The sequence below is a fragment of the Poromitra crassiceps genome (assembly GCF_964638095.1).
Source record: "Poromitra crassiceps genome assembly, chromosome: 3".
Taxonomy (NCBI): domain Eukaryota; kingdom Metazoa; phylum Chordata; class Actinopteri; order Beryciformes; family Melamphaidae; genus Poromitra; species Poromitra crassiceps.
The window spans coordinates 58,344,822-58,369,864 of NC_139625.1; the positions used below are offsets into that span (position 1 = coordinate 58,344,822).

The 25,043-nt window shown below is 48.2% G+C and overlaps 1 protein-coding gene across 1 annotated transcript in view; it reads left to right on the forward strand.

Moving 5' to 3' along the window:
* Positions 1-315: 315 nt before the first annotated feature.
* The window catches only part of obsl1a (obscurin like cytoskeletal adaptor 1a), a gene marked incomplete at both ends in the record, with an annotated part of 41,537 nt that continues 16,809 nt past the window's right edge, over positions 316-25,043 (forward strand). Inside the window, 9 exons of the mRNA XM_083633092.1 lie at positions 316-1,504; positions 14,754-15,023; positions 16,498-16,758; positions 17,552-17,872; positions 18,987-19,253; positions 19,344-19,619; positions 22,246-22,360; positions 22,997-23,157; positions 24,720-24,992. Of these exons, the coding sequence (XP_083489218.1) occupies positions 316-1,504; positions 14,754-15,023; positions 16,498-16,758; positions 17,552-17,872; positions 18,987-19,253; positions 19,344-19,619; positions 22,246-22,360; positions 22,997-23,157; positions 24,720-24,992 (3,133 nt within the window). The remainder of the gene's footprint in view (positions 1,505-14,753; positions 15,024-16,497; positions 16,759-17,551; positions 17,873-18,986; positions 19,254-19,343; positions 19,620-22,245; positions 22,361-22,996; positions 23,158-24,719; positions 24,993-25,043) is intronic.

The following is a 25,043-nucleotide window of genomic DNA, read 5'->3' on the forward strand; positions in this document are numbered from 1 at the left end:
ATAATATAATGTAGAGGTTTTCTTGGCATTCTTTTTATTCTGTAAGTAGTGATTTGTTTGTGGCTGGCAAGCCTTTTGGACTTTTGAACATTCTGTAGTATGTCGATTTAAAGTTATTATTTGTTCCAGTGGAAAATAAGTATTGAGTTGAGATGTTTCAAATGTTTGAGCCTTTACTGCTTCCACTGAAATCTATACATTTTTTCTTGCCTTACAGTTGCTACAGTACATCCGAGATAAGTGGGACATTTGGAAGAGACGCCACTACAGAAGATCTGTCTTCATTCTTCAAAACACAGAGAAGCTGACGTCATTATGGACATTTTTGGAGGAGCTCCTCGTGTACTGGGCTACCCCCGGCCCGTAGTGGCACAGTGTGGCACAGACGCCACTCTGAAGTGTCAAATCGGTGGGGACCCCCGTCCAGATGTGGTCTGGGAACGTAAAAATGTCCAGATCCTGTCTGAGGGACGCTTCAAGCTCTCCGAGGAGGGGAAAGCTTACATACTTACCATTACTGGAGTTTCCCCGCAGGATGCTGGCCAGTACATCTGCAAGGCCAGAAATAGTGTCGGAGAAACCTGCGCAGCAGCCTCCCTCAAAGTGGAAGGGGAGGCCCAACAACAGGAGGAGGGACAAATGCAAACAGGGGTCAATGGCATGAAGCAACCAGTGCAAGAAAATGGAGATTTAAGACATGTGAACGGCTACTCCAAAGTGCAACAAAACAGGGAACTGCAAAATGGGAAGTTTGGAGAGCAGCTGAATGGCGAGCGGGAGGAGATCAGGGATAAGCAAGAGGAGATCGACCTGACGTCGGACGATAGGCCGCGTTTCCTCATCAAGCCGCTCTCGCTGCGCGTGGATCGGGGCGAAGACGCCGCTTTCTCCTGCAAACTCTGGGGCACGCCGCTGCCCGAGGTGCTCTGGGAGAAAGACGGCAAGAAGCTGAACGACATCTTTGAGAGCGCTCATTTCAGCGTGAGCAGCCAGGATGGCGGCTGGTTCCAGCTCAAGATCTTCCGCACGCGCATGCCCGACAAAGGCGTCTACACCTGCAAGGCCATCAACTGCCACGGCGAGGCCCTGGCCGGCGCCGTCCTCCTCGTCGAGCCCGTCCCCGAGCGAGAGGAGGGCAAGATGTCTGCTAACAATCACACCAACAGCCAATGGTCGCCGAAGCACAAGGGCGGGAGACACAGTTTGGCAAGGTACGTGGAGGAGCCGCCCGTCAACGCAGCGAAAGTGAAGAAGTTTGCGGTGGCGGAGGGAAAACATGCCAAGTTTCGCTGCTTCGTGACGGGGAAGCCGAAGCCCGAGATCATCTGGAAGAAAGACGGCGTGCCACTCGAGCCGGGGAGGCGCCATCTGATATTTGAGGACCGAGAGGGGTACTACACCCTGAAGGTTCTGTATAGCAAGGTGCAGGACACCGGGCTGTACGTCTGCGCCGCATCAAACGCTCTGGGACACACTCTCAGCGCCGTTCACCTGTCTGTCAAAGGTAGGTGTTGCTTCCTTCCTGTTTACCCCACATCCTAAATCCATACAACGATACAAGAATCCAAATTATTCTGATTTATGTTTTTAATTGTGTTACTAATTCCCCATACTGTTAATTACTAAAAAGCTTTAGTTGTTTCAAGTTATTGAATTGATTTGAACCTGTTGTCCTATCTCCATATAATCCTAAATTGTCAAAACAAAAACACACAAAGTGCATTATCATCTCATAAACTTGTAAGAAATAAGGGATGCTGTATTAATGAATGGATACTACCAACCACATAGATAAAGCTTTAGGTCATAAGCTGCACTTGTCATTGCTAGTTGCTGTGCACACACTGTGGAAATGCACGCCCATAAGAAAAGCACTGCATCACCTTTTAATTTGGTAATTATGTTCTCCTAATCCTCTCATGGGTGGATAATTCTGGGGTCACATAGCTTTCTGATACAGTCCTGCACTTTGCCAGCTGGAGATATTAGATATGTCAGTTTTGTTGCCAGTGGTATTATAGCAACTGAGCCCTGCTTAAAAAAAGATTAGTCTAATGTGCAGAGTTCAAATTAAATGGTTTTGTTATAAAATGTCCATTTTATTGGGGGGGGGGTGCACTAATCTGTCAGCATTTAAAAAACACAGATTCCTTACAAACCTTACAAGTATTTTCTGAGCAAAGATCTTAAGATAGTAACTTTGATAACAAACCAAAACATAATGCTGTCAATCACAACAACGCCTACGACGGTCCAAATCGCTGCGGAGAACACTGGGTGAGTCGTCAGATAATAATTAATGTGAGGAGAGGGCTCCAGGTTAAAAAAAAACAGAAATTCTCCTTTAATTTATGGAAAATCGCCGTAAGGGACGTCCGAGTAGTGTAGTGATTCCCTGCCTAGCCTACCAACACGAGGGTTGCAGGTTCGAGCCCCCGTGTTACCTCCGTCTTGGTCAGGCTCAATACAGGCATAATTGGCCGTGTCTTCAGGTGGGAAGTCGGATTAAGGCTATGTGTCCTGGTTGCTGCACTAGTGCCTCCTCTGGTCGGTCGGGGCGCCTGTTCGGGGGGAGGGGAACTGGTTGGGGGGAATAGCGTGAATCTCCCACATGCTATGTCCTGCCGGTGAAACTCCTCGCTGTCAGGTGAAAAGAAGCAGCTGGCGACTGCACATGTATCAGAGGAAGCATGTACTAGTCTACAACTCTTCCCAGATCGGGGGGAGCAACAACCGGGACAGGGAATTGGCCAAGTACAATTGGGGAGAAAACAGGGGGGAAATCTTAGAAGAAAAAAAAAATCCCATTCAACTTAATTAACAGAGTTATTAATGGAGACTCCATCAAACCCTTTTTAAACAACCCATAATTTTTGACTGTTTACTTTCCTTACTTTCTAATTTAATGTAAAATTAAACTTTACACATTAATAACACATTAATAATCCTTTAAAGCATGCAAAAAAGGCATGAAAAATCCCTTAATGTAATTACTATTGTCTCACATTACATTACATTACATTACATTACGTCATTTGGCAGATGCTTTTATCCAAAGCGACTTACAATAACACCTTTTTGTCAGCAATAGAGCAATCAACTATGTAGCACAGTCTATGATAACTACAACTTCTGAAGGAACAGTGGTACAAGATAGTTTTTTTTTTTTTTTTTTTAAGAGAGAGAAAGAAGTTCAGATTCAGATACTTTTATTGCCACGCAACCAGGTTGGTGGTATTTAGTTTTAGTACATGATGTTGTAGCTCTGACATAACATGGAAACAGGACATTGATACATTTGGACAATTAGACAGTTACACCATTCCCACTTCCAACAATAAATACATAAATACAGGATACAAGACCAACAGACGTATAGTTAGGGTGAGGGGGGAGGGGGGAGGGGGGAGAGGGAGAGGGGTGCTGAGGGAGTTCAGAGTCCGTATGGCTGTGGGAAAGAAGCGGGTGGTTTTGGTTGGAATTTATCTGTAGCGTCTCCTTGAGGGTAGGGGCTGGAACAGGGGGTGGGCTGGGTGGGAGGGGTCCTTAATGATCTTACAGGCACGGGTGATGGTTCGGGAGGTGTATATGGAGTCCAGGGTGGGGAGGTCACAACCAATGATTTTTGCTGCTTTGTTAATAATGCGCTGTAATTTGGATTTGGAGATTTGATCAGCTGAACCGTACCAGACAATGATGGATGAGGTGATGATGCTTTGAATGATGGCGGAGTAGAGTAAGTTGCCTGAGGAAGTATAGTCGTTGATGTGCTTTCTTGGTGATGGTGGTGATGTTGTGGTCCCATTTGAGGTTATTGCTAATGTGGGTTCCGAGAAATTTGAAAGAGTCTGTGAGGGTTATGGGTTGGTCGGATATTGTCAGTGGGAGTTTGGGTCATTTTTGCAGTCCTGAAGTCTATGGCTATTTCGGTGGTTTTGGAGGTGTTGAGCAGGAGGTTGTTGATCGAGCACCATGTTGCAACTCTCTCTACTTCTCCTCTGTATGCTGATTCGTTATTATTTATGATGAGGCCGAGGATGGTGGTGTCGTCTGTGTATTTGTACATTTTTACTGAGTTGTCCAGGGAGGTGAGTTGATTAGTGAAGAGGGAGAAGAATCAGGAGGAAAGGACGCACCCCTGGGGGGCGCCAGTGCTGAGGGTCAGGGGGTGGGACATCTGGTTGTGTATTTTGACTGTTTGGATTCTGTTGCTGAGGAAGTCTAGGATCCAGTAATTTATGGCCGGGTGTATGTTCATGTCTTGCAGTTTAAAGAATAGTTTGTGGGGGGAGATAGTGTTGAAAACTGAGCTAAAGTCGATGAATAGTGTTGGTGGTTTCTAGGTGTTGAAATGTGTGGTGTAATGCTAGGCTGATGGCATCTTCTACTGACCTGTTGGCATGGTAGGCAAATTGGTGTGGGTCGAGTTGAGATGATGTGAGTGATTTGAGGTAGTCCAGGACCAGATGTTCAAATGATTTCATTGCAACAGATGTGAGAGCTATGGGCCGGTAGTCGTTGAGACATGTTAGTTTGGTGGATTTGGGGACTGTCTGGGATGATAAGTTAGATCAAGAAGGGCCCAGATGGAGCCTGAAAAGGTGTGTCTTTAGTCTTTTCCGAAAGATCGGCAGTGATTCGGCCATCCTGACCAAAGGTGGAAGCTCGTTCCACCATTGAGGTGCCAGGGACGAGAAGAGTCGCGAACGGGATGAGCGACTTTTGAGCCCCCGTAGTGAAGGAGGGACGAGGCGTCCTGCGCTGGTGGAGGAGCGGAGGGAACGGTGAGAGATTTGGAGCCTGACCATAGATTGTAAGTACCGAGGGGCTGTCTGGTGTACTGCCCTGTAGGCCAGAACCAGTGTTTTGAATTGAATGCGTGCCGAGATGGGAAGCCAGTGAAGGTCCCGGAAGAGGGGAGTGACATGAGAGAATTTGGGTTGGTTGAATACCAGTCGGGCTGCAGCGTTCTGAATGAGCTGAAGCGGTCGGATGGCTGCAGCAGGTAGCCCAGCCAGAAGAACACTGCAGCAGTCCAGGCGAGAGATGACAAGTGCCTGGACCAGGAGTTGTGTCGCTTCCCTTGTGAGAAACGGACGGATTTTGCAGATGTTGTACAGGGAGAACCTGCAGGAGCGGGCAGTTGCTGCGATGTAGGCTGAGTTGGACAGCTGATTGTCGAGGATCACTCCAAGGTTCTTAGCTGTTTGAGAGGGAAACACGGTAGTGTTGTCAATGGAGATGGAAAGGTCAGTGAGGGGACAATCTTTCCCGGGGAGGAAGAGTAGCTCTGTTTTCCCAAGATTCAGCTTGAGATGGTGGGCAGACATCCAAGCACCAATGTCTTTGAGGCATGCAGCGATACGTGCCTCGATTTGGGTGTCTGAGGGAGGGAAAGAGAGGTAGAGCTGAGTGTCATCAGCATAGCAGTGGTAAGAGAAGCCATGAGATGAGATCACATGGCCCAGAGATCTGATATAGAGAAGGAATAGCAAGGGGCCCAGGACTGCGCCCTGGGGCACACCTGTGCTAAGAGTACAGGATCTGGATAGGGATCCTCGCCATAGAACCTGGTATGAGCGGTTAGAGAGATAGGAGGCAAACCAGGAGAGTGCAGATCCTGAGATGCCTAGATCAGAGAGAGTAGAGAGAAGAATCTGGTGATTCACTGTATCAAAAGCTGCAGACAAGTCAAGGAGGACAAGGACAGAGGAGAGGGATGAGGCCTTAGCAGTGTGTAGGGCCTCAGTGACTGAAAGGAGAGCGGTCTCAGTAGAGTGAGAAGCCTTGAAGCCAGATTGTAGAGGATCCAGTTCCATTCTGGGAGAGATAGAGAGAAAGTTGTTCGGAAGCAGCCCGTTCAAGGGTTTTGGAAATGAATGAGTGAAGAGAGACATGACGGTAGTTCTGGATGGCAGTAGGGTCCAAGGAGGGTTTCTTAAGCTGTGGCTTGACTCTAGCAGTCTTTAGAGGAGCTGGCACAAGACCAGAGGATAGAGAGGAGTTGATAAGGGTAGTGAGGAAGGGAGATTATATCAGTGGAGATGGATTGGAGAAGAGAGGAAGGGATAGGATCAAGGGGGCAGAAGGTGGCATGGTTTGACATGACAAGCTTAAGGACCTCTTCGGGGGAGAGGGGAGAGAAGGAGGTAAGCCCTGTAGCAGGGGTCAGAGAGTTGGAGTTGGGAGTATTGCAGCTATTGACTGGAGGGGGGAAGGAAGAGCTGATGTCATCTACCTTCTTAGCAAAGAAGGTTACAAAATCATCAGCAGAGAGGGAGGATGGTGGGGGAGGTGAGGGAGGGTTGAGGAGAGAGGAAAAGGTGGAAAATAGTTTGCTGGGGTTGGAGGCAGAGGACTGGATTTCAGAAATGAAGGAGGTTTTTGCTGTTGAGACAGCAGATGTAAAGTTAGAGTGGATCAGGTGGTAAGCAGAGAGATCCCTGGCGTTCTGTGTTTTTCTCCATTTCCTCTCAGCTGCCCGAAGCTCTGTTCGATGAGATCGCAGAGATTCTGACAACCAAGGAGCAGGGGGAGAGGATCGAGGAGGTTTTGAGGTGAGAGGGCAGAGAGAGTCAAGAGCAGAGGAAAGAGAGGATAAAAGAGTAGTGGAAACCTCCTGGGTGGATAGGAGAGAGAACTGCTCAGCTGAAGGGAGCAGGGCCAGGACAGCCGAGGAGAGGGCTGTCGGTGAGAGAGTTTTTAGGTTGCGGCGGGTGGTGATAGTATGTGTGGGAGCTGGGAAGGGTTTGGGGAGGGAGATGGGAAGGGGTTGTTATAAAGTGATGGTCGGATACAGGGAGACGAGTGACAGTGAGGTTGGAAGTGCAGCAGGATCGGGTGAAAACCAGGTCAATTAGGTTCCCTGCCTTATGAGTGGGTGGAGATAGAGAGAGGGAGAGATCGAAGGATGAGAAGAAGTTAAGGAAGAGGGGGGATTGCAGGGTTACCGCCTGGATGTTGAAGTCACCCAGAAGAATGAGTGGAGGAAAGACAGAGAGGAGGGTATCCATCTCATCAAGGAAGTTACCCGGGCGGTAGATCACCACAATGTTGAGCTTGACAGGTAGGGAAACAGCAACTGCATGGGACTCAAAAGAGGATATAGAGAGATGAGAGAGATGAGTGTAGGTCCATTTTGGTGAAATGAGGAGACCAGTGCCTCCACCACGCCCAGAGGGTCTGGGGGTGTGGGAGAAAGAGTAAGCCACGGAGAGTGCGGCTGGAGTAGCAGTATTCTCAGGTATGATCCAGGTCTCTGTGAGAGCTAGAAAGTGGAGGGCTCGAGATCGAGCATGAGCTGGGATGGTCTCAGTTTTCTTAACAGCTGACTGACAGTTCCAGAGTCCTGCAGTAATAGTAAAGGGATTACTTGTGCATTTTGGGTAGGAACAATTACATGGGTTACTACATCTGAAGCTGCGATATCTACCGCGTCTATGGGCTGATGTAACAACGGGGATGGGGAAAAGACACATGGGTAGAAGAGTAGGTAGTTAGTAAAAGAGAAGTAACACAAAGCCCTATTCTCTGGCCTACCCTCGATGGACTCGGGGCACAAAGACTCGTGCCCTGAGGCTTCATGCCGCTTACAGCTGCCGCTTTAGACTGACTATACAAAGAAATACTCGTTCAACAGGGGCTCTAAGCTCCACCTACCCAATCACTTGGTCGTTCACCACGACTGCTTACCTGAGGTCAGGTGAGAGCAATTGGCAAACTTCCTCTATAGTTTCTCTCTGATTTACAGACAGAGAAAAATCTAGCCTAAACAAACAATGATTTAAAAACAGAGAAAATCTAGCCTAAATAAACTCACCCACTGATTTCTGGAAGAAAGTGCAGTTAACAGACAGCTAGCAGAGGAGAAAGCTCTTTGCCAACAGGAAAATATGTACTGCAAAAGTCCTCTCAACTGCAGACTAATATAGTGTAGCGTATCAGCATTACACATACAGGGGTGAGCATTGGTAGTGTCTTAACTACAGATAGGAACTGATGTGTGGGAGTGTTGTATTGGGGAACACTATGCTGTGGGGATACTTCCGGGGAGGACTGAGCATGCGCGTCAGTCTCCACACACTGCTAGAAGGGAAGGTTGCTAATTATGAGCGTGACAACCGCTGAGAGTTGTAATCTGACTAACGGAGAATAAAGAACCTTGTACCAACAAGAAGCCTCTGCCTCATGAGTTACCAGGAACGTTACACTGGCGTCAGAAGTTTAAACGGTGAATATTGCCTCCAGATTCGGCGAAATGGTTAACAAGTTCCTGAAGAAAGAGCGCAAACGACTCAATCGAGAGGCGGGAAAGGCAAGAGCCGGAGCAGACTACCAGGCGTCCGAAGAGGAAGATGTCTGGGTAGACGCAGCCGCTACCACAGAGAGCCAAGCGGGAAAAACAGCAGAAAGCCTGGGGTTGGTGAAGATAAAATCCGGACTAGACAGCGCTATCACCGTAGCCACGGAAGCTATCCCGCGGCTCAAGGGAGCTAGCAGGCAAGCTAGCGAGGCGGGAGAAGGAGCGGAGGAACCGGGGCCGGTGAGGGTGAAGATCGAGCGGGTTGACATTGCCGCTGTAGCCATGGAGGCTGTGCCACAGCCCAGCGGAGCTAGCCTGCGGGCCGAGGACAAAGACGGGACACGGGTCGAGGCGACAAAGGACAGCGGGCGGCGAGGAAGAAAGGAAATCACCCCGCCAAAATTCAACGGTAAAGGCGAGTGGGAGGCATACTGCAAGCAGTTTGAGGAGGCTGCAGAATGGAATGGCTGGACGAGAAGGGAGAGAGCCAGCCATCTCGTGATGGCCCTCGAGGGCGAGGCCACGGCGTGCGTGTCGGCAATAGCTGATACAAAGGACTTGGATGTGGTGATGGGGGTCCTGCGGAGACGCTTCGGCCGATGTGAAGAGCAGGCCATCGTAGCCGCGGAACTGTGTAACAGACGCAGACGGCAGGGTGAGTCGCTGCGTGCACTGGCAACGGACATTGAGACTCTCAGCCGGCGCGCATACAGCCAGCTACCGACGGAGGCGCTGGATGGGTTAGCCCTTAGCTACTTTGTCCAGGCCATCGAGCCACGGAGTCTAAGCCAGAAGGTAACGCTGGGACACCCGAAAACACTGGGAGCAGCGCTGGGGTTGGCGCTGGAGATAGAGACAGTAGAAGGCTGGGACAAGAGCAGCGGCATAATGGAGGCCGCCCCAGTGGTGAGAATGGCAGCGGAGAGCCAGCTACAAGAAGAGCCAGCGTGGAAGACGGCCTTGGCAGAGCAAAGCAACATGGTGAAAGAGCAAGGCAACAGGGTGAAAGAACTGTCCGAGTCAGTACAACAGCTGACAGAACAACTGCTCCGCAGAGCGACCCTGCAGCCCAACCCCGCTCGGCAGCCCACCCAGCGGAACAACAGCTGGGCCAGAGGGAGCATGATCTGCTGGGGATGTGGACGCCCCGGGCATCGGGAAGCAGACTGCCGCCGGAGAGCGTGGAACCAGGGAAACGGCACAGGGCCCATCCAGATGGGACGAGACGGGTCTACGATGCCACAGTCCCCGTAGCCACGTCATCGCAGGAAGGAGCCCACCGACAGCAACGGGGAGGTGGGGCTCCGCCGGGCCCCGAAGTAGACGACATCGCCGGAGCTGTCAACATGCAGAGCGGGCCGCGAGCGATGAACGGCTGCCATGTTCCAGTCTACCTACAGGGGAGATACTGCGCCGCCCTGGTGGACACGGGGTGTACGGCAACGCTGGTGAACGTCAACATGATGCCCGAGGGGACGCGCCTGGAGCAGCCAGCAGCATAACTGCTAAGAACAGTATCCGGTGAGTTGATGCCAATGAGGGGGAGGGGACACGTAATGATAACAGTGGGGGGACAGACAGTGGACTTTCCGGTGTGGGTGGTAGAAATGACGGGACCCTGCATCCTGGGGGAAGACTACTTAACGCTAAACAAATGCACAGTAGACCTAGGAAAAAGCACATTGACATTTGCAGGGGGGCCAGTAGTCCAGATGGGCCACCCTCCCACCGTTCCAGAGGAGAGAGCTAATGTAAATAACATCACTGTATATCGCGTCACCGTAGTGCATGAGCCCCAACCAACAGACCAAGCCCCTCCACAAAGCCCCGCCCCTAGCCCACCTCCAAACACTTGCCCTCAGCCAGCGCAACAGGCAGAGGGGGAGAGAGAGAGGTTAGAGATGCTCAGGGGATTGCACCAACGCCAGAGCGAAGGGTTAGAACCCCAGCAGAGCGATGAACTGTGGAGGGTACTAGAGGAATATAAAGACATTTTCGCCATGTCGGATGATGAGCTAGGCTGTACCCACCTGGTGGAACACGAAATAGACACTGAGGGGGCGCGACCCGTCAGGTCATATCCCCGTCGGGTCCCAGCAGCGAGGAGAGAGATAGCGAACGAAGCTGTAGAGAACATGCTGCGGGCGGGGATCATTGAGCCATCAGACAGCCCGTGGGCGTCAGGGGTAGTGCTGGTGAGAAAGAAAAATAGCCCCAAAATGCGATTTTGTGTAGACTATAGGGGGCTGAACAAAGTGACAAAAAAAGACGCATACCCGATGCCCATCATCGAGGAACTGTTAGACGCCGCGGGAGAGTCATCCTGGTTCTCATCCCTAGACCTCCGTAGCGGGTACTGGCAGGTGCCCCTCCGCGACGATGCCAAACAAAAGACCGCCTTCCGCACAGAGAAGGGGCTGTGGCAGTTTCGAGTACTCAGTTTCGGGCTGTGCAACGCACCAGCAACGTTCGAGAGGTTAATGGAGAAGCTGCTGGGAGACATTCCCCGATCCGAATGCGTCGTGTATTTAGATGACATCTTGACACACGGGGGCACGTTCCAGGCAGCAGTGGGGGCGTTACGAAAAGTCCTGCAGAAGATAGCAGAGGCGGGTCTAAAGTTACACCCAGAAAAGTGCCACTTCCTGAAGAGGAGGGTGGAGTTCTTAGGGCATGGCATCGGCGCGGGGGGCATTCGCACCCTGGAAGAGAAGACTCAGGCGGTCATGGAGTGGCCCACCCCCAGAAACAAAGGCGAACTCGAGAGCTTCGTAGGGCTAGCCGCATACTACAGGAAATTCGTAAACGGGTTTTCTAAAATAGCGGAACCACTGTTCAGGCTAAAAGAGAAGAACGCAGACTTCCACTGGACGACAGAATGCCACCTAGCCTTTAAAGCCCTCAAGAAAGCGCTGACCGAGTCTCCGGTGCTTAGAGCACCAGACCCCGCCCTGCCGTTCCTACTAGACACTGATGCCAGCAACGGGGGTAATGGGGGCCGTGCTGTCCCAGGCGGGGCCGGACGGGGAGCGGGTGGTGGCGTACTACAGCAAGACGTTCGATAAAGCAGAACGTAACTACTGCGTCACCCGCCGGGAGCTCCTCGCCGTAGTAGAAGCACTACGACACTTTAGATATTACCTCCTGGGACAGCCGCGGTTCACCATACGGACCGACCACTCGGCGCTGCAGTGGCTGTGGTCCTTCCGAGAGCCGGAGGGGCAGGTGTGCCGCTGGTTAGAGAAAATGGCAGACTACAACTTCACGATAGAACACAGGGCAGGGGCGCGCCACGTCAACGCAGACGCCCTGTCACGACGACCCTGCGCAGAGAGAGGGTGTACGTACTGCGAAAAGAGAGAAGGAAGAGAGAGAGAGCTCCAAGAGGAAGCTAGGATCTGCCCTAACCACACGGGGGATGGACCAGTGTGCAAGACGCTGCGGATGGCAGAGGCAGCAGATTGGAGGGGCCACCAAGAAAACGACAGGGAGCTGTCGCCAGTACTGCAATGGGTAGAAGAGGGCCAGAAGCCGCCCTGAGAAGAGGTGGCAGGGGCCACCGACACAACCAAAGGGCTGTGGGCAGGGTTCGACACCCTGAGATTGAGTAGCGGAGTGCTGATGAAGTCCTGGAAGGAGCCAGCGACAGGAGAACATAAGTGGCGGAAAGTAGTGCCGACGACGCTGAGGGAGGAGGTGTGCAGGAGCTGCCATGGAACTGTAGGGGCTGGGCACTTTGGGGTGAGCAAAACCCTCCGTCGCATCAGACAAGGCTTTTATTGGGGGAGGATGGGGAGAGACGTACAGGACTTCTGTCGACGCTGCGACCTCTGCGCAGCGTACAAAGGCCCGTTAGACCAGTCTCGCGCCCCGCTCCAACAGCTAGCAGCAGGAGCCCCCATGGAGAGGGTAGCAGTAGACGTGATGGGACCTTTCCCACGCTCAGACAGTGGTAATCGATACGTCCTGGTCGCCATGGACTATTTCACAAAATGGCCAGAGGCGTACGCACTGCCCGACCAGGAGGCGGGGACGGTGGTCGACGCACTAGTAACCGGCATGTTCAGTAGGTTCGGAGCACCAGAGACCCTACACAGTGACCAAGGGAGAAACTTTGAGTCACGAGTGTTCGCCACCATGTGCGAGAAACTGAACATTAAAAAGACACGGACCACAGCATTGCACCCCCAGAGCGATGGCCTTGTAGAAAGATTCAATCGAACGCTGAAAAAGCAGTTGGCCATCCTCACGGAGGAGCACCAGAAGGACTGGGACACGCACCTGCCTCTCATCCTCATGGCCTACAGATCTGCCACACAAGAGTCCACCTCCTGCACACCCGCCCTGCTCATGTTAGGTCGAGAACTGCGGACACCAGCAGAAATGGCGTTCGGAAAGCCACCAGATGCACTGGACGCTCCCCCGGGGCGAGAGTACGCCAGGAGGCTACAAGATCGATTAGAGTCCGCTCACAACTTCGCTCGGGACCAGCTAGAGAAAGCAGGCATGAAACAAAAAAGGAACTATGATGTGAGGGCAAAAGGAAACCATTTCCAGGGGGGGGAGTTGGTCACCCCGGAGAAAAAAAGGACGTAGCCCTAAACTGGACTGTCACTGGACAGGCCCATGCAGGGTCATGGAGAGAATGGGGGAGGTGGTGTACCGAGTGCAGATGCCACTTGGTGGCAAGAAGGTACTCCACCGAGACAGGTTGGCCCCATACCGGGGGGGGTGCACCTTTCCCCCAGATCTCGGCCGCCCGGCGGTTTCACCTAGACAGGCTGAAAGAAGCACTCTGTTTCCACAGAGAGGGGCGTCCGGCCATGACCGGGCGGCCCCCACTCAGGGACTTGAAGGCCCAGAGACACTGCAGGTGGGATCAGCCCCGCAGGCAGATTCACAGAGACTAACACGGCCACGGAGAGAGCCAAGGGCTCCAGGACACTTGAACAACTTTGAGTTGTATTAAAAAAAAAAAAAAAAAAAAAAAAAAAAAAAGGAGATGGTGGTTGGAAATGTTGAAATGTTGAAATGTTGAAATGCTGTAACAGAAAGTAAAGGATGTGCATGACATGAGATATTGTGGGGGAGGAGATGTGGGAAAGTCTGAGATTGCAACATAAAATGTGGTTGAAAAAACAAAGAAGTTGTTAAAAAAAGATGTTGGGTGTGTTTGGTACAAGGGGGTGTGTGATGTGGTATCAACGTGGGCGTTGACCTTATTGTTGGGCGGGGAGTATGTAGCGTATCAGCATTACACATACAGGGGTGAGCATTGGTAGTGTCTTAACTACAGATAGGAACTGATGTGTGGGAGTGTTGTATTGGGGAACACTATGCTGTGGGGATACTTCCGGGGAGGCCTGAGCATGCGCGTCAGTCTCCACACACTGCTAGAAGGGAAGGTTGCTAATTATGAGCGTGACAACCGCTGAGAGTTGTAATCTGACTAACGGAGAATAAAGAACCTTGTACCAACAAGAAGCCTCTGCCTCATGAGTTACCAGGAACGTTACAATAGTGTAGCTCTAAGCTCCACCTACCCAATCACTTGGTCGTTCACCACGGCTGCTTACCTGAGGTCAGGTGAGAGCAATTAGCAAACTTCCGCTATAGTTTCTCTCTGATTTACAGACAGAGAAAAATCTAGCCTAAACAAACAATGATTTACAGACAGAGGAAATCTAGCCTAAATAAACTCACCCACTGATTTCTGGAGGAAAGTGCAGTTAACAGACAGCTAGCAGAGGAGAAAGCTCTTTGCAAACAGGAAAATGTGTACAAATCAACCCATGAATAAATCCCCATGAAATTAACCTTACTTTTTAAATACTATGTTGTTTTTAGGTCATGGATAATGGGTGGATAAATTAAGGACATTCAGGGATAAAATAAAGGGGTAATAATGGTACAAAAATTGGTCTTGTTACTGTAAACCAGCGGTGTCAAACATACGGCCCGGGAGCCAGAACTGGCCCACCAGAGGTTCCAATCCGGGCCCACAGGATGACTTTGCAAAGTGTGAAAATTTAACTGAGAAGTCCTTCAATCCAGAGGTACCAGGTTTCAGGAGCAAGTTAAAATTCACGTTTCTGTATTCATCACTAAATGGTCAACTATTTTCATCAACCTTGAAGAAAATTGCTTTGCTCAATTATAATGCACAGTTACAGACAGTAGATTTGATCATTTGTTTGATAGATGATACTGGCCTAGCTAGGTCCAGGTCTTACTCGAAAAAGAGATCTTGGATCTCAAGTAATTTTCCTGGTAAAATAAAGGTGAAATAAAAAGCTATTATGCATTGATTTTCTTTGCCTGGCCCACTTGAGACCAAATTGGGTCGCAGGTGGCCCGTGAACTAAAATGCGTTTGACACCCCTGCTGCAAACGTTAACTATGAAATATAGTCCACCCCTAATACTGTCCTGTATCCTCTTTTGATCTCCAGGGCCATCAGTGCGGTTTAGGCGTCCGTTAAAGGACCTGGAGGTGAGGGAGAGGGACGTGGCCGTGCTGGAGTGTGAGGTGCCAGACGAGTCGCTCCCAGCAGCCTGGTACCTGGAGGACCAGAGGCTGATGCCCAACAATAAATACGGGATGGAGCAGAAAGGAACCAGACGAAGACTCACCATCCACGACGTGGGGACAGACGACGATGGAGTCTACCTGTGTGAGATGCCAGACGGAGGGAAGAGCATTGCAGAGCTGTCGGTTAAAGGTACGCTCTATTAGACTTTGTGAAGTTGTGAAATGGTCAGTCATGGGCATATGAAGCATTGAAAATGTGGCTGGGACCAGGGGCGTAGTGGTAAACACAATGCAGTTTACCCACCTCTTTGAAATGAGGCAAAAAGTTTACTCACCTATTTTCATATCAAATGTATCAATCAATGGGACAATCTAACGAGGGTCTGTGGGTCCTCCAGCAGATTTATTTTTAACAGAGTAGATGTCATTTCCTGTATTCTGGTGCCTCTAACAGTTGGTTTGATATGCTACTTTTATCTGGCTATAGCCTACTATAAGAGAAAAACATTAGCCTACATTTCATCCAGAGGAAGTGGTTGGGCCAGATCACATATTTGAAGATGTTAAAAAAAAAGCTAAAAGTACAGAAAATGATGTGATGACTAATTCAGAGACATCATTGATAATAATCACTTTTTTCAATGATGATACCTTTATGCTTACAACTGCAATTTCTGCTAAATAAATTTCTTTATTATCAAATCAATGAAGTGGAGAGAGGACTGCAGTCAAAGTGCCCCTGCATTATCCAGTACATTCATCTTCCAATCATTTCTACTATGAAGAACAGGACCTGAGGCCTGTGTTTGAAAGCTACATTATGTTGTATGTTATCCACTTATCTTTGTGGCTTTATGTTACACATTTACATTTTTACACAACGCTGCTACCGAGAAGCACTAGGCCATATTATGCGCAAGCGCAAACCTATATGCACGTGAGCGGAGCTCTCTTTTCTCGAGTGACGGAAGTTGCTGCGTTCATGATAACTGCAAAGAATTTTGTGACCCAGCCCAATTTGGCCAGCCAGGCTTTTATTTGTCATAATAGTCCCTGGCCGTTCCAAGAGACTCGGCTGTTAGTTAGCTGAAGTTACAAGTGATGACTTGTACTCTCCAGTAACAAGCAGTAGGCCTAAGTTAAAAGAAAATGCTAATGTTAGCGCTACAGTTAGCTAAACGAACAGTGAGGCTGCTGTCTTTGACACTTTGAAACAAAAACAAGAAGGCTAACGTATAACAGGTGAACAAAATATGGACATGTTGCCTAGTTAAATGCCAAGCTTTGATTTTCAGTAACGTTAAGTTAACAATTCTTAGAACATTTTGTGGTGACAGTGCGTGACTAGTCTCTCAAGCCATCTCTTCCACAATCTTTGACTAGCACATGCTTCCTCTGATACATGTGCAGTCGCCAGCCACAGCGAGGAGTTTCACTGGCAGGACATAGTGCATGGGAGGATCACGCTAATACCCCCAGTTCCCCTCCCCTCCAAACGACCAGAGGAGGCACTAGTGCAGCGACCAGGACACATGCCCTTAATCTGGCTTCCCAACCACAGACACGGCCAATTGTGCCTGTATGGACGTCCGACCAAGCCGAATGGTAACACGGCGTTTCGAACCTGCAACCCTTGTGTTGGTGACATTTTTTTCTATCCTCAGGCACAATTCTGCGTAAACTTCCCCGCAAGCTGGAGGTGTTGGAGGGTGAGAACGCCACATTCTGTGTGGAGGTGGAGGAGGACGACATGGAGGTCCATTGGTTCAAAGACGGCTTGATGCTGCACGAGACTCACCACACCATCCTCAAGTCTTTTGGTAAAACTCACATCCTGGTCTTCGTCAACGTGGCCCATCATGACTCGGGGGTGCTGACCTTCGTTGTGGGACGATCCAAGACTTCATCACGCCTCAAGGTGAAAGGTAAGTGTCTAGTTAGTATGCATGTCTATGGTTTGCAGGTTTGCAATATCCTTAGCTTGTTCTCTGAGCTTAAATGTGTTGCTAGTATTATAGTGTATGGCAACTGCAACAGAGTTATTGGAGTTATGTGTCCTCAGTTGAATCTTTACAACTTTACTCTGACAGAGCAGTGTTATCCAGCTGAAATAGTCATATTAAATTTTATATTTTAGGCATTTAGCTTACTGTTTTGGCCAAACGTACACTTGCAGCACAAATGGTGGTTAACCCTATAAAGGCCAAGAACCATCAATTGATGGCTGCTTTGAATTTTAGAATTGAAGATACTGATTTTCTAAATTGCACAAGGAAATAGTCGCTTTTTTATGATAATGATATTTACCCACTTCAAGTTGACAGCATGTTCGCCTTCACTGAAAAACGGAGATTTTAACTTATTTCCAGGCCTATCAACTTATTTTACGATATTTTTACTCAAATTATCTCACTACACTGGCAGATAATCTTGCTGGCTTCAATAAATTTAATTTGCTACATATGAAATCATAATGAAATATCATAACAACAACAAAGACAATGCAAACCTAACACAAAACTTTTACCTTTACCAAGTAAATGTCCCAAAACAAGTTCCATTACCTTGGGAAAAACAGTCGAATTTGTTGAAACTGGTAACACTTTGGCTGCCTTGAGGTTTGAGCCTGTGACTGTTTGGTGACTGGATGTCTTCTCTAACCATAACCACTCTGCCGTCATTCATCCTTTCCTCTCTCCCCATTCATGTTTTATCCAGCTGCAAGACACAGCCCCCCTATCTGTCCCATGGGAGTCAAAATGGACGTGGAGCGCCCCAACAGCGCCCTCCTCACCTGGGCGCCCGGCACTCCGGCCGGCGCTCCGGCCGGCCCGCCCACCACCCGCTCCATCTTTGTGGTGGAGAGGCAGGAGGTGGGCTCCCAGGAGTGGCACAAGTGTTTCACCTCAGAAAGCGCCACCTCAGCAGAGGTCACCGGTGACAGCGTACCGTGCGAAGGCAACTACCGCCTCCGTGTCTGCTGTATCAACAAGTACGGGAGGAGCGGCCATGTGGAGTTCCCCAAAGTCATCCATCTGGGTGAGTTATTACTGTGAAGTCGTATTGGACATGTGTTATTTATATGCAGCAAAGGAAGGACATCTCATAAACCTGATCTGATTGTGTCATCAGGGAGAAATCCATCAAGAGGCAGAGAGAACAATTTGTTCCCAGACACGAGCCCAAATAGACCAGAGAGAAGCCTAATAGATCCGAATGCAATGCATCAATGCAGTCTCTTACTGTTACATTTACTATTGCTATTATAGTTATTTCTTCTTCTATAGGCTCCGTAAAACTCAAATGGATGCAACAAGGGCAGCTGGTTCTCTGGGATATATCTAAAGTCATTCTGGGAAATGTAGGATATCACTAACTGAGGCAGAAGTAGATAGGCAGGCTGAGGAAAGGTGGTTGTCAAAAGTACCTATCAGTAGTATCGATAAGTATCAATTGTAAAAATTTGAAACGGATACAGTACAATACTAAGGTATTTTGAAAAAAATACTGTATAATACTAATTTGCAACAGTATCGATACCAGCAGTGCTTTCTCTTAATGAAAAATCAAACATGCTACAGATCTTTCCTTCCCTATCATTGGTGGGTATCTGTAAAAGTGTTCTGATAGGCTGATGACTAGAGCAGGGGTAATCTGTTGTGTACAGGTAAGTGCAAAGTTTTTAATGAGTTATATTGGGCCTAGATTATGGAGAAGCACGTGTGTGTCCATCAGCCCCCCACCACCACCACCCCGGTGTTCTCGAAAATAGTATAGAGTATTGATATTTTCCTGGGTATCGGTATCAAAGTTAGTAATAGTACCCTAAACCCTAAAAGTGGGTACACAAAAAAAGTTGATTTCAACACATCACAAACTAACTCTTGGAATATATTGAACATCGCAGACAATGTAAGAGTATCTGAGGATGGATTTCTCCCTTAAAGGAACACTCTGGTGATTTTCAAACAGCTTTGTATCATTACAACATCAGTCATATATCAGAAAACTATAAACAGTTTAGCAGGCATTCATTTAGTGTGACAGTTATTGAGATTTGATTTGAGTGAAGTTGTGGACCAGTGATGTCATTTGTGCATGAATGACATCACTGGTCCTACAAAACCTAAATCTCTTCTGTTCATTCATTTAGTTCCTGGACCCAAGATTCGCAGCCAACTCCGAGGCTGTGAGGTGCAGGAGGGAGAAGACGCTCGCTTCTCCATCGAGCTGTCGGCCTCGATGACGGGAACCTGGTTTTTGAATAGCACCCAACTGCAGCACGGCGGCCGCTACTCCGTACATCAGTCCCAGACGCAGCACTCGCTGGTCATCCGTGAAACCCGGGCGGCGGACAACACAGCTGAGATCACCTTCATAGCCAATGGAGTGCGAGATTCAGCAGTTCTCACTGTTAAACGTAGGTGTAAAAATAAATGTTATCTTGTAACTTGTAATGGTACTATGGTGTTTTTCCAGGAGTTTACAGTTGTGTTTCTATCATTGGCAGCTGCTGTGGTGAAGTTCAGCCCTCTGTCAGAGTTAGACAGCAGTAAAAAGGTGGAGACCGGGGATGCCATCGTCCTCTACTGCGAAGTCTCCCACTCTTTCGCCAAGGTGTCCTGGTTCAAAGATGGGGTGGAGCTGGAGGCGAGTGATGGCCTCACCATCCAATCAGATGGGAACATGAGGAGGATTGTGATCCAGTCGGCCGGGGCGTCAGAATCCGGAGTGTATACCTGTGAAACTGAAGGGGAGGTTGTCAAGTTCAATGTGGAGGTTGCAGGTAAGTGCTTGTGTGTGTGTGTGTGTGTGTGTGTGTGTGTGTGTGTGTGTGTGTGTGTGTGTGTGTGTGTGTGTGTGTGTGTGTGTGTGTGTGTGTGTGTGTGTGTGTGTGTGTGTGTGTGTGTGTGGAAGGGGGGGGGGTATATTTTGGGTTTTGGCATCTTGATCACTTCATTTCCAACAACTACCGTGGTTGGTGATGAATTTCATTCCCTCGTACTGAAAGGCTTTTGGAAAACGGATCAATTTCAAGTCATCATTATATTGAAGGAAAGCGTCATCTCCAACAGCAGTCCATTCTTCAGTTTTTAATTTGTAATTTTAGTAGGTGAGTTTGACATTATATGGCCAACCTCATCACATATTGAACAGTATCATTCCATATCACTCCACTATTCCATACTGACAATCATACTAAATGACAATTTAAAGGAAATTTAATTTAAATTTAACATTATATCAATTTTGATTTTTTTTCATACTTAAAATCTTTGTGTGTAAAACGCAGATCCATTCTGAAAATGTGTATGTTTTAAACACAAAGATTTTAAGCATGACTCATCATTTTCATTTTTCTATCTTTTTTCTTCATATCATTCAATTCTGCCCCAAATCACAATGGCTTCTCTATGGAGAGATATACGCCTTGCCTGCCTGGGTGAGTGGCTCTCCAATACAGTCTTAGGACAAGTCCAAAATCAACCTCAAAAGCACCCAAAGCATATTTGTTTCAACATACTGATACATACTACAATTATCTATAGTGTGGCCTTTGGTATGGGACAATAGTATCCAGGTTGAAAAGTTATCATTTCAATTAGTCACTGAATTAAATACAGCTCCAAAATGAATTGTACTTTGGGGTTGTAGTAATTTTGTGGTGTCAGTTTTCTTTCATTTGATTTATCTAATTTTGGAAAGAATTTCATTCATTTGGTGGTGCAGTGGTAGCGCTGTTGCCTCACAGCAAGAAGGTCCTAGGTTCGATTCCTGCCTGGGATGCTGTGGGTGCTGAGGGTGTGTCCCCATCCCCATGTCCTCAGTGCCTACTGCTCAGGTGGGCTATCTCGTCATAAAGGGCCTTTCTGTGTGGAGTTTGCATGTTCTCCCCATGCATCCCTGGGGTTTCCTTCAGATAAGAACCCCACACACGAAAAAAAGAAGTTAATTCATTTAATTTTCATTTCATTTGTCACACTAACCCAACTCAAACATTCGTAGCCGGCCCGGTCAAGTTCTCTGAGCTCCCTGCTGCCGAGCGGACCAGAAGCCCAGAGGCAGGCGAGGCTGTGGTGCTGTACTGCGACGTCTCGCTCCCCAACGCCCAGGTCTACTGGTACAAAGACGGAGAGCAGATCTTCAACCAGCCTGGAATAGATCTGCTGGAGGAAGGGCACAGGCGGACGCTAATTATCCAGTCTGCAGATCTCTCTCACTCGGGCGTGTACGCTTGTCGAACAGCTGATGATGTCGCTGCGTTTCAGGTCGAGGTCAAAGGTGATCGGCAATGACTGCTGCACTGTGTTGTGCCAGAAATGGGATGCTAATAGGCTTTATTGATGATGTTGTCAATAACTTTGTTGTCAGGGTTAAAATAATGTTTATTTTTTCTGTTCTTACTCACAAGACTCATAGAGGTTGGGAATGATCGTGTGGTGAAGGTTACTGCCATAATCCAATGCATGCCATCACTTCTTAGCCATAAATGTCTAACTATAACGAACAACAAGGCCTCTCAGCCTTGCGATCCATCTCCATCTTACTCGGTAACTCTCAAAATATCCTACCAATCCAAAACTATAGATGCAGGCCTGAGGGGGTAATATTCTGAAAGAGAGAAAATAAATAAATCAGAAATTCTGAGATTATAGTCTATAGTATATTATAGATTATAGATTATATAAATTTGTGAAGGGGGCGGGGGAACTGAAATGTTTTACTTTAATGTGCAGACAATAGAGAGGAAGCACTGCTGGCTCTCTGTAGTGATCACTTACAGGTGCTCTTTGGATATTTCAGGTGTACTGTGCTTATTCCATCTTGTGAAGGACTCTGCATGAGCGATATCTTGGTCAAATGTAAAAAATGCAAGTTGCCTTCAAAAACAATCCAAGGCCCACTGTAGGTTGGAATAATTAAAATGCCTTTATTTTTACATGGCAAAGAAAACAAAATTAAATGACCAATGCGTACTGTGGCGTGTCTTCCTACAGTGTGACCTACAGACCTACAGTGTGGTCGCACTGTAGGAAGACCTACAGTGTGGTCGCAACGCGTTGGTCATTTTAAACATTTTTCTTTGCCATGTAAAATAAAGGCATTTTAATTATTCCAACCTACAAAAACAATCCAAGGCACACTGCCTTGGATTGTTTTTGAAGGCAACTTGCATTTTTTACATTTGACCAAGATATCACTCATGCAGAGTCCTTCACAAAATGGGATTTTTTTTACTTTAATCTCAGAATTTCTGTGTTAATCCCAGTTGCAGTTAAATAGAAAATCACCTAATACTCTTTTACACGTAACAAAAGCATTTCTAACCAATCCAGGAGGCTCATTCTCTCTCCATGACTTCTTTGTTTTCCCGCTGCTGACATCCTCCCTCCTTCCTCTCTCTCCCCCAGGTCCCCCTGTGGAGTTCAGCCCCGTCCCAGAGGAAGACCTCCAGAAGAGCAGCATGGAGCTGGACCCCGTGGTGCTGCACTGCCAGGTCTCCAGAGAGGACGCTGCAGTTCTGTGGTGAGTGGAAGAAGAATAAAGTCCTGCTACAATAACACAATATGGAAATCATTAAATGATGCTTTTAATTGTGCTCTGCTTCAAATTTCTATTTGTAATGATTCATATACCAGAATCTAAATTACAGTCCAAAATCATGTTTTTGGTTAAACCTGAGACAACCTATACAAAAGTGCATGACCTTAGCACAGTCAAATTAATCCACTGGCACTGCTGAAATACAGGAACATTGTAGCATAAAGGTTTTGTGTTTTTCATAGATTTGTCTTTGCATTCAGTGCTTTAAAATTGTATATTACGTAGGGTTGTTTTAATTATGAGTTATTGAAACAAAACTCATGGGATTCTGGACAAAATCAGATCGGGGGAGGGGGGGGGGGGTTGCGGGGGATCTCATATTTGGGTCTGAGAGACAAAATTTCAAATCTGTGGTTCTAATGTGGACTAAATTAGGGGTCCTTGATATGAAAAGTACAGAGCATCACTGAGCTATCCAATCCTATGAGGATCTTCCAAATGTTCTGCTGAAAGAGACAGCCTCTTAAAATAAAATATTGAGGAAAAAAAAGAGACAGCCTCTTATTTGAGACTGTGTATTCTCAGCTGTCTGCGTGTCATGTGATGTTTGTTTCCCAGGTATAAGGACGGCTGTGAGATCCAGCCCAGCGACAACATCACCCTCCAGGCTGAGGGGACCATGCGGCGGCTGATCATTCGCTCTGCAGAGAGCACAGACACAGGAAGCTACACCTGCCAGGCAGGAAGCAACAGCATCGCCTTCACCGTCAACATCAGAGGTACAGAGCAGCTGCTGATTCCCTTTGACACATGTTAGTCTGTGTACTGCCACACATATCTGCTAGTTAATATTATTGGCACAAACAAACAAGTCCATGAGAGAGAAGACTGGCACCCTCTACTGGCCTCTACACCAGGGGTTCCCAACCTTTTTTGGCTTGTGACCCCACTTTGACGTCGAGGGAGCCCAGACATTCACATTTTTTGCTAAAATGTAATTGTTAATACTATAGTTTGTAATACTATTTGTACTGCTATGTCCTAGTTAGCTCTGGTTAATGTCTAGAGTAGTCAGTTTGTCTGATCTTCTCCCCCCCTCTCTTTATCTTTCCCCCTTCCCCTGCTCCTTCCCCACTTCCCCCTTCCTGTTCTCTCCTCTCCCACATTTCCCATTCCCCCCCACCTCCTCTCTTTCCATGCTCTCTCCTCCCCCACACCCCACCGCTCTCCCCCCTCCCTTCTCCTGCTCTCTCCTCTTTCTCCCCTCCTCTGCTCCTTCCCCTCCTCCTCTTCTCCCCAATTTTCCCCATTCCCTGCCACTTCCTGCTCTCTCCTCTCTCACATTCCCCCTGCTCTCCCTCCCCTGCACCCTCCCACCTCTCCTTCTCCGTTCTCTCCTCCCCCACATTTCCCATTTTCTCCCCACCTCCTCCCTCTCCCTGCCCTCCCCTCCCCCACATCCCCCCGCTCTCCCTCCCTCCTCCCCTCTCCTCTTCCCCCCTTCCCCCACTATTCTAAAGCATAGTACCCATTCTACTCCAAAGAATGGCACCCATTCTATCTCCTCCCACTATTCCGCCACTATTTAAAGCATGGCACCCATTCCACCCTAAAGCGGCAAAGGGACTCACTACTAAAGGCTTGCAGCCAATTAAATTAAGCATAGTTTGGTTGCTAAGAAATCGACATATGTCCGTTTGCAAAATGTGTGTCTATATTTCTCTATCATATAATTGTTAGATGTGTTATTATTACTACTGTAATTTGTTAGTTGTGTCAGCTAGCCCTCCTTTCCCTGTTCTATCCATAGTCTCCCATACTCTCTCTATACTACCATACTCTCCCATATGCTCTCTCCTCCCCCACATTTCCCATTCTCTCCCCACCTCCTCCCTCCCCCTGCTCTCTTCTCCCCCCCCCCCCCCCCCCCGCTCCCCCTCTCCTGCTCTCTCCTCTTGCTCCTTGCTACTCCATTCTGGGATTAAAGTCAGAATTCAGATTGCCAGGCTACCAAAACGAGGGTTGCAGGTTCGATCCCCTCCGTGTTACCAGCAGGGGGGGGTGGAGCAATGACCGGGACAGCAGGGGGAATTGGCCAAGTGAAATAAGGGAGAAAAACGGGAAATGCGAAGAAAAAAACTTGATAAAAAATGACAATGATTAATTCATGTTTAAACACCACATGTAGCACCTTCAACATTGTAGAATCTAGATAAGGCATTGGCTACAGTATATGAATAAGCCAATTATAATCTGTAAAAGAGAAAGCATTATTTATAAATAACTACAATCATAAAAGCGTGAATTTTCCTCTTTGTACTCGCTCTTATTACAAATACAGAGCCTCCAGTGATGATCGTGGACCCTAAGGACGATGTTGTGATGGAGCGCAACATCTCGGAGGAGATCCACCTGCAGTGCGAGCTGTCGCGCTCCAGCGGGCGGGTCCACTGGTACAAAGACAGCCTGATGGTGCAGGAGAGTGACAACATCCGCTTGACCTCCGAGGGTCCTTACAGGAGGCTGAGCGTCCTCTGTGGCACAGCCCAGGACTCTGGAGAGTACGTCTGCAACACAGATGGAGACTCGGTCTTCTTCCAGCTGACTGTCACAGGTAAATAGACTCTGGAGAGTATGTCTGCAACACAGACTGAAACTCTTCTTT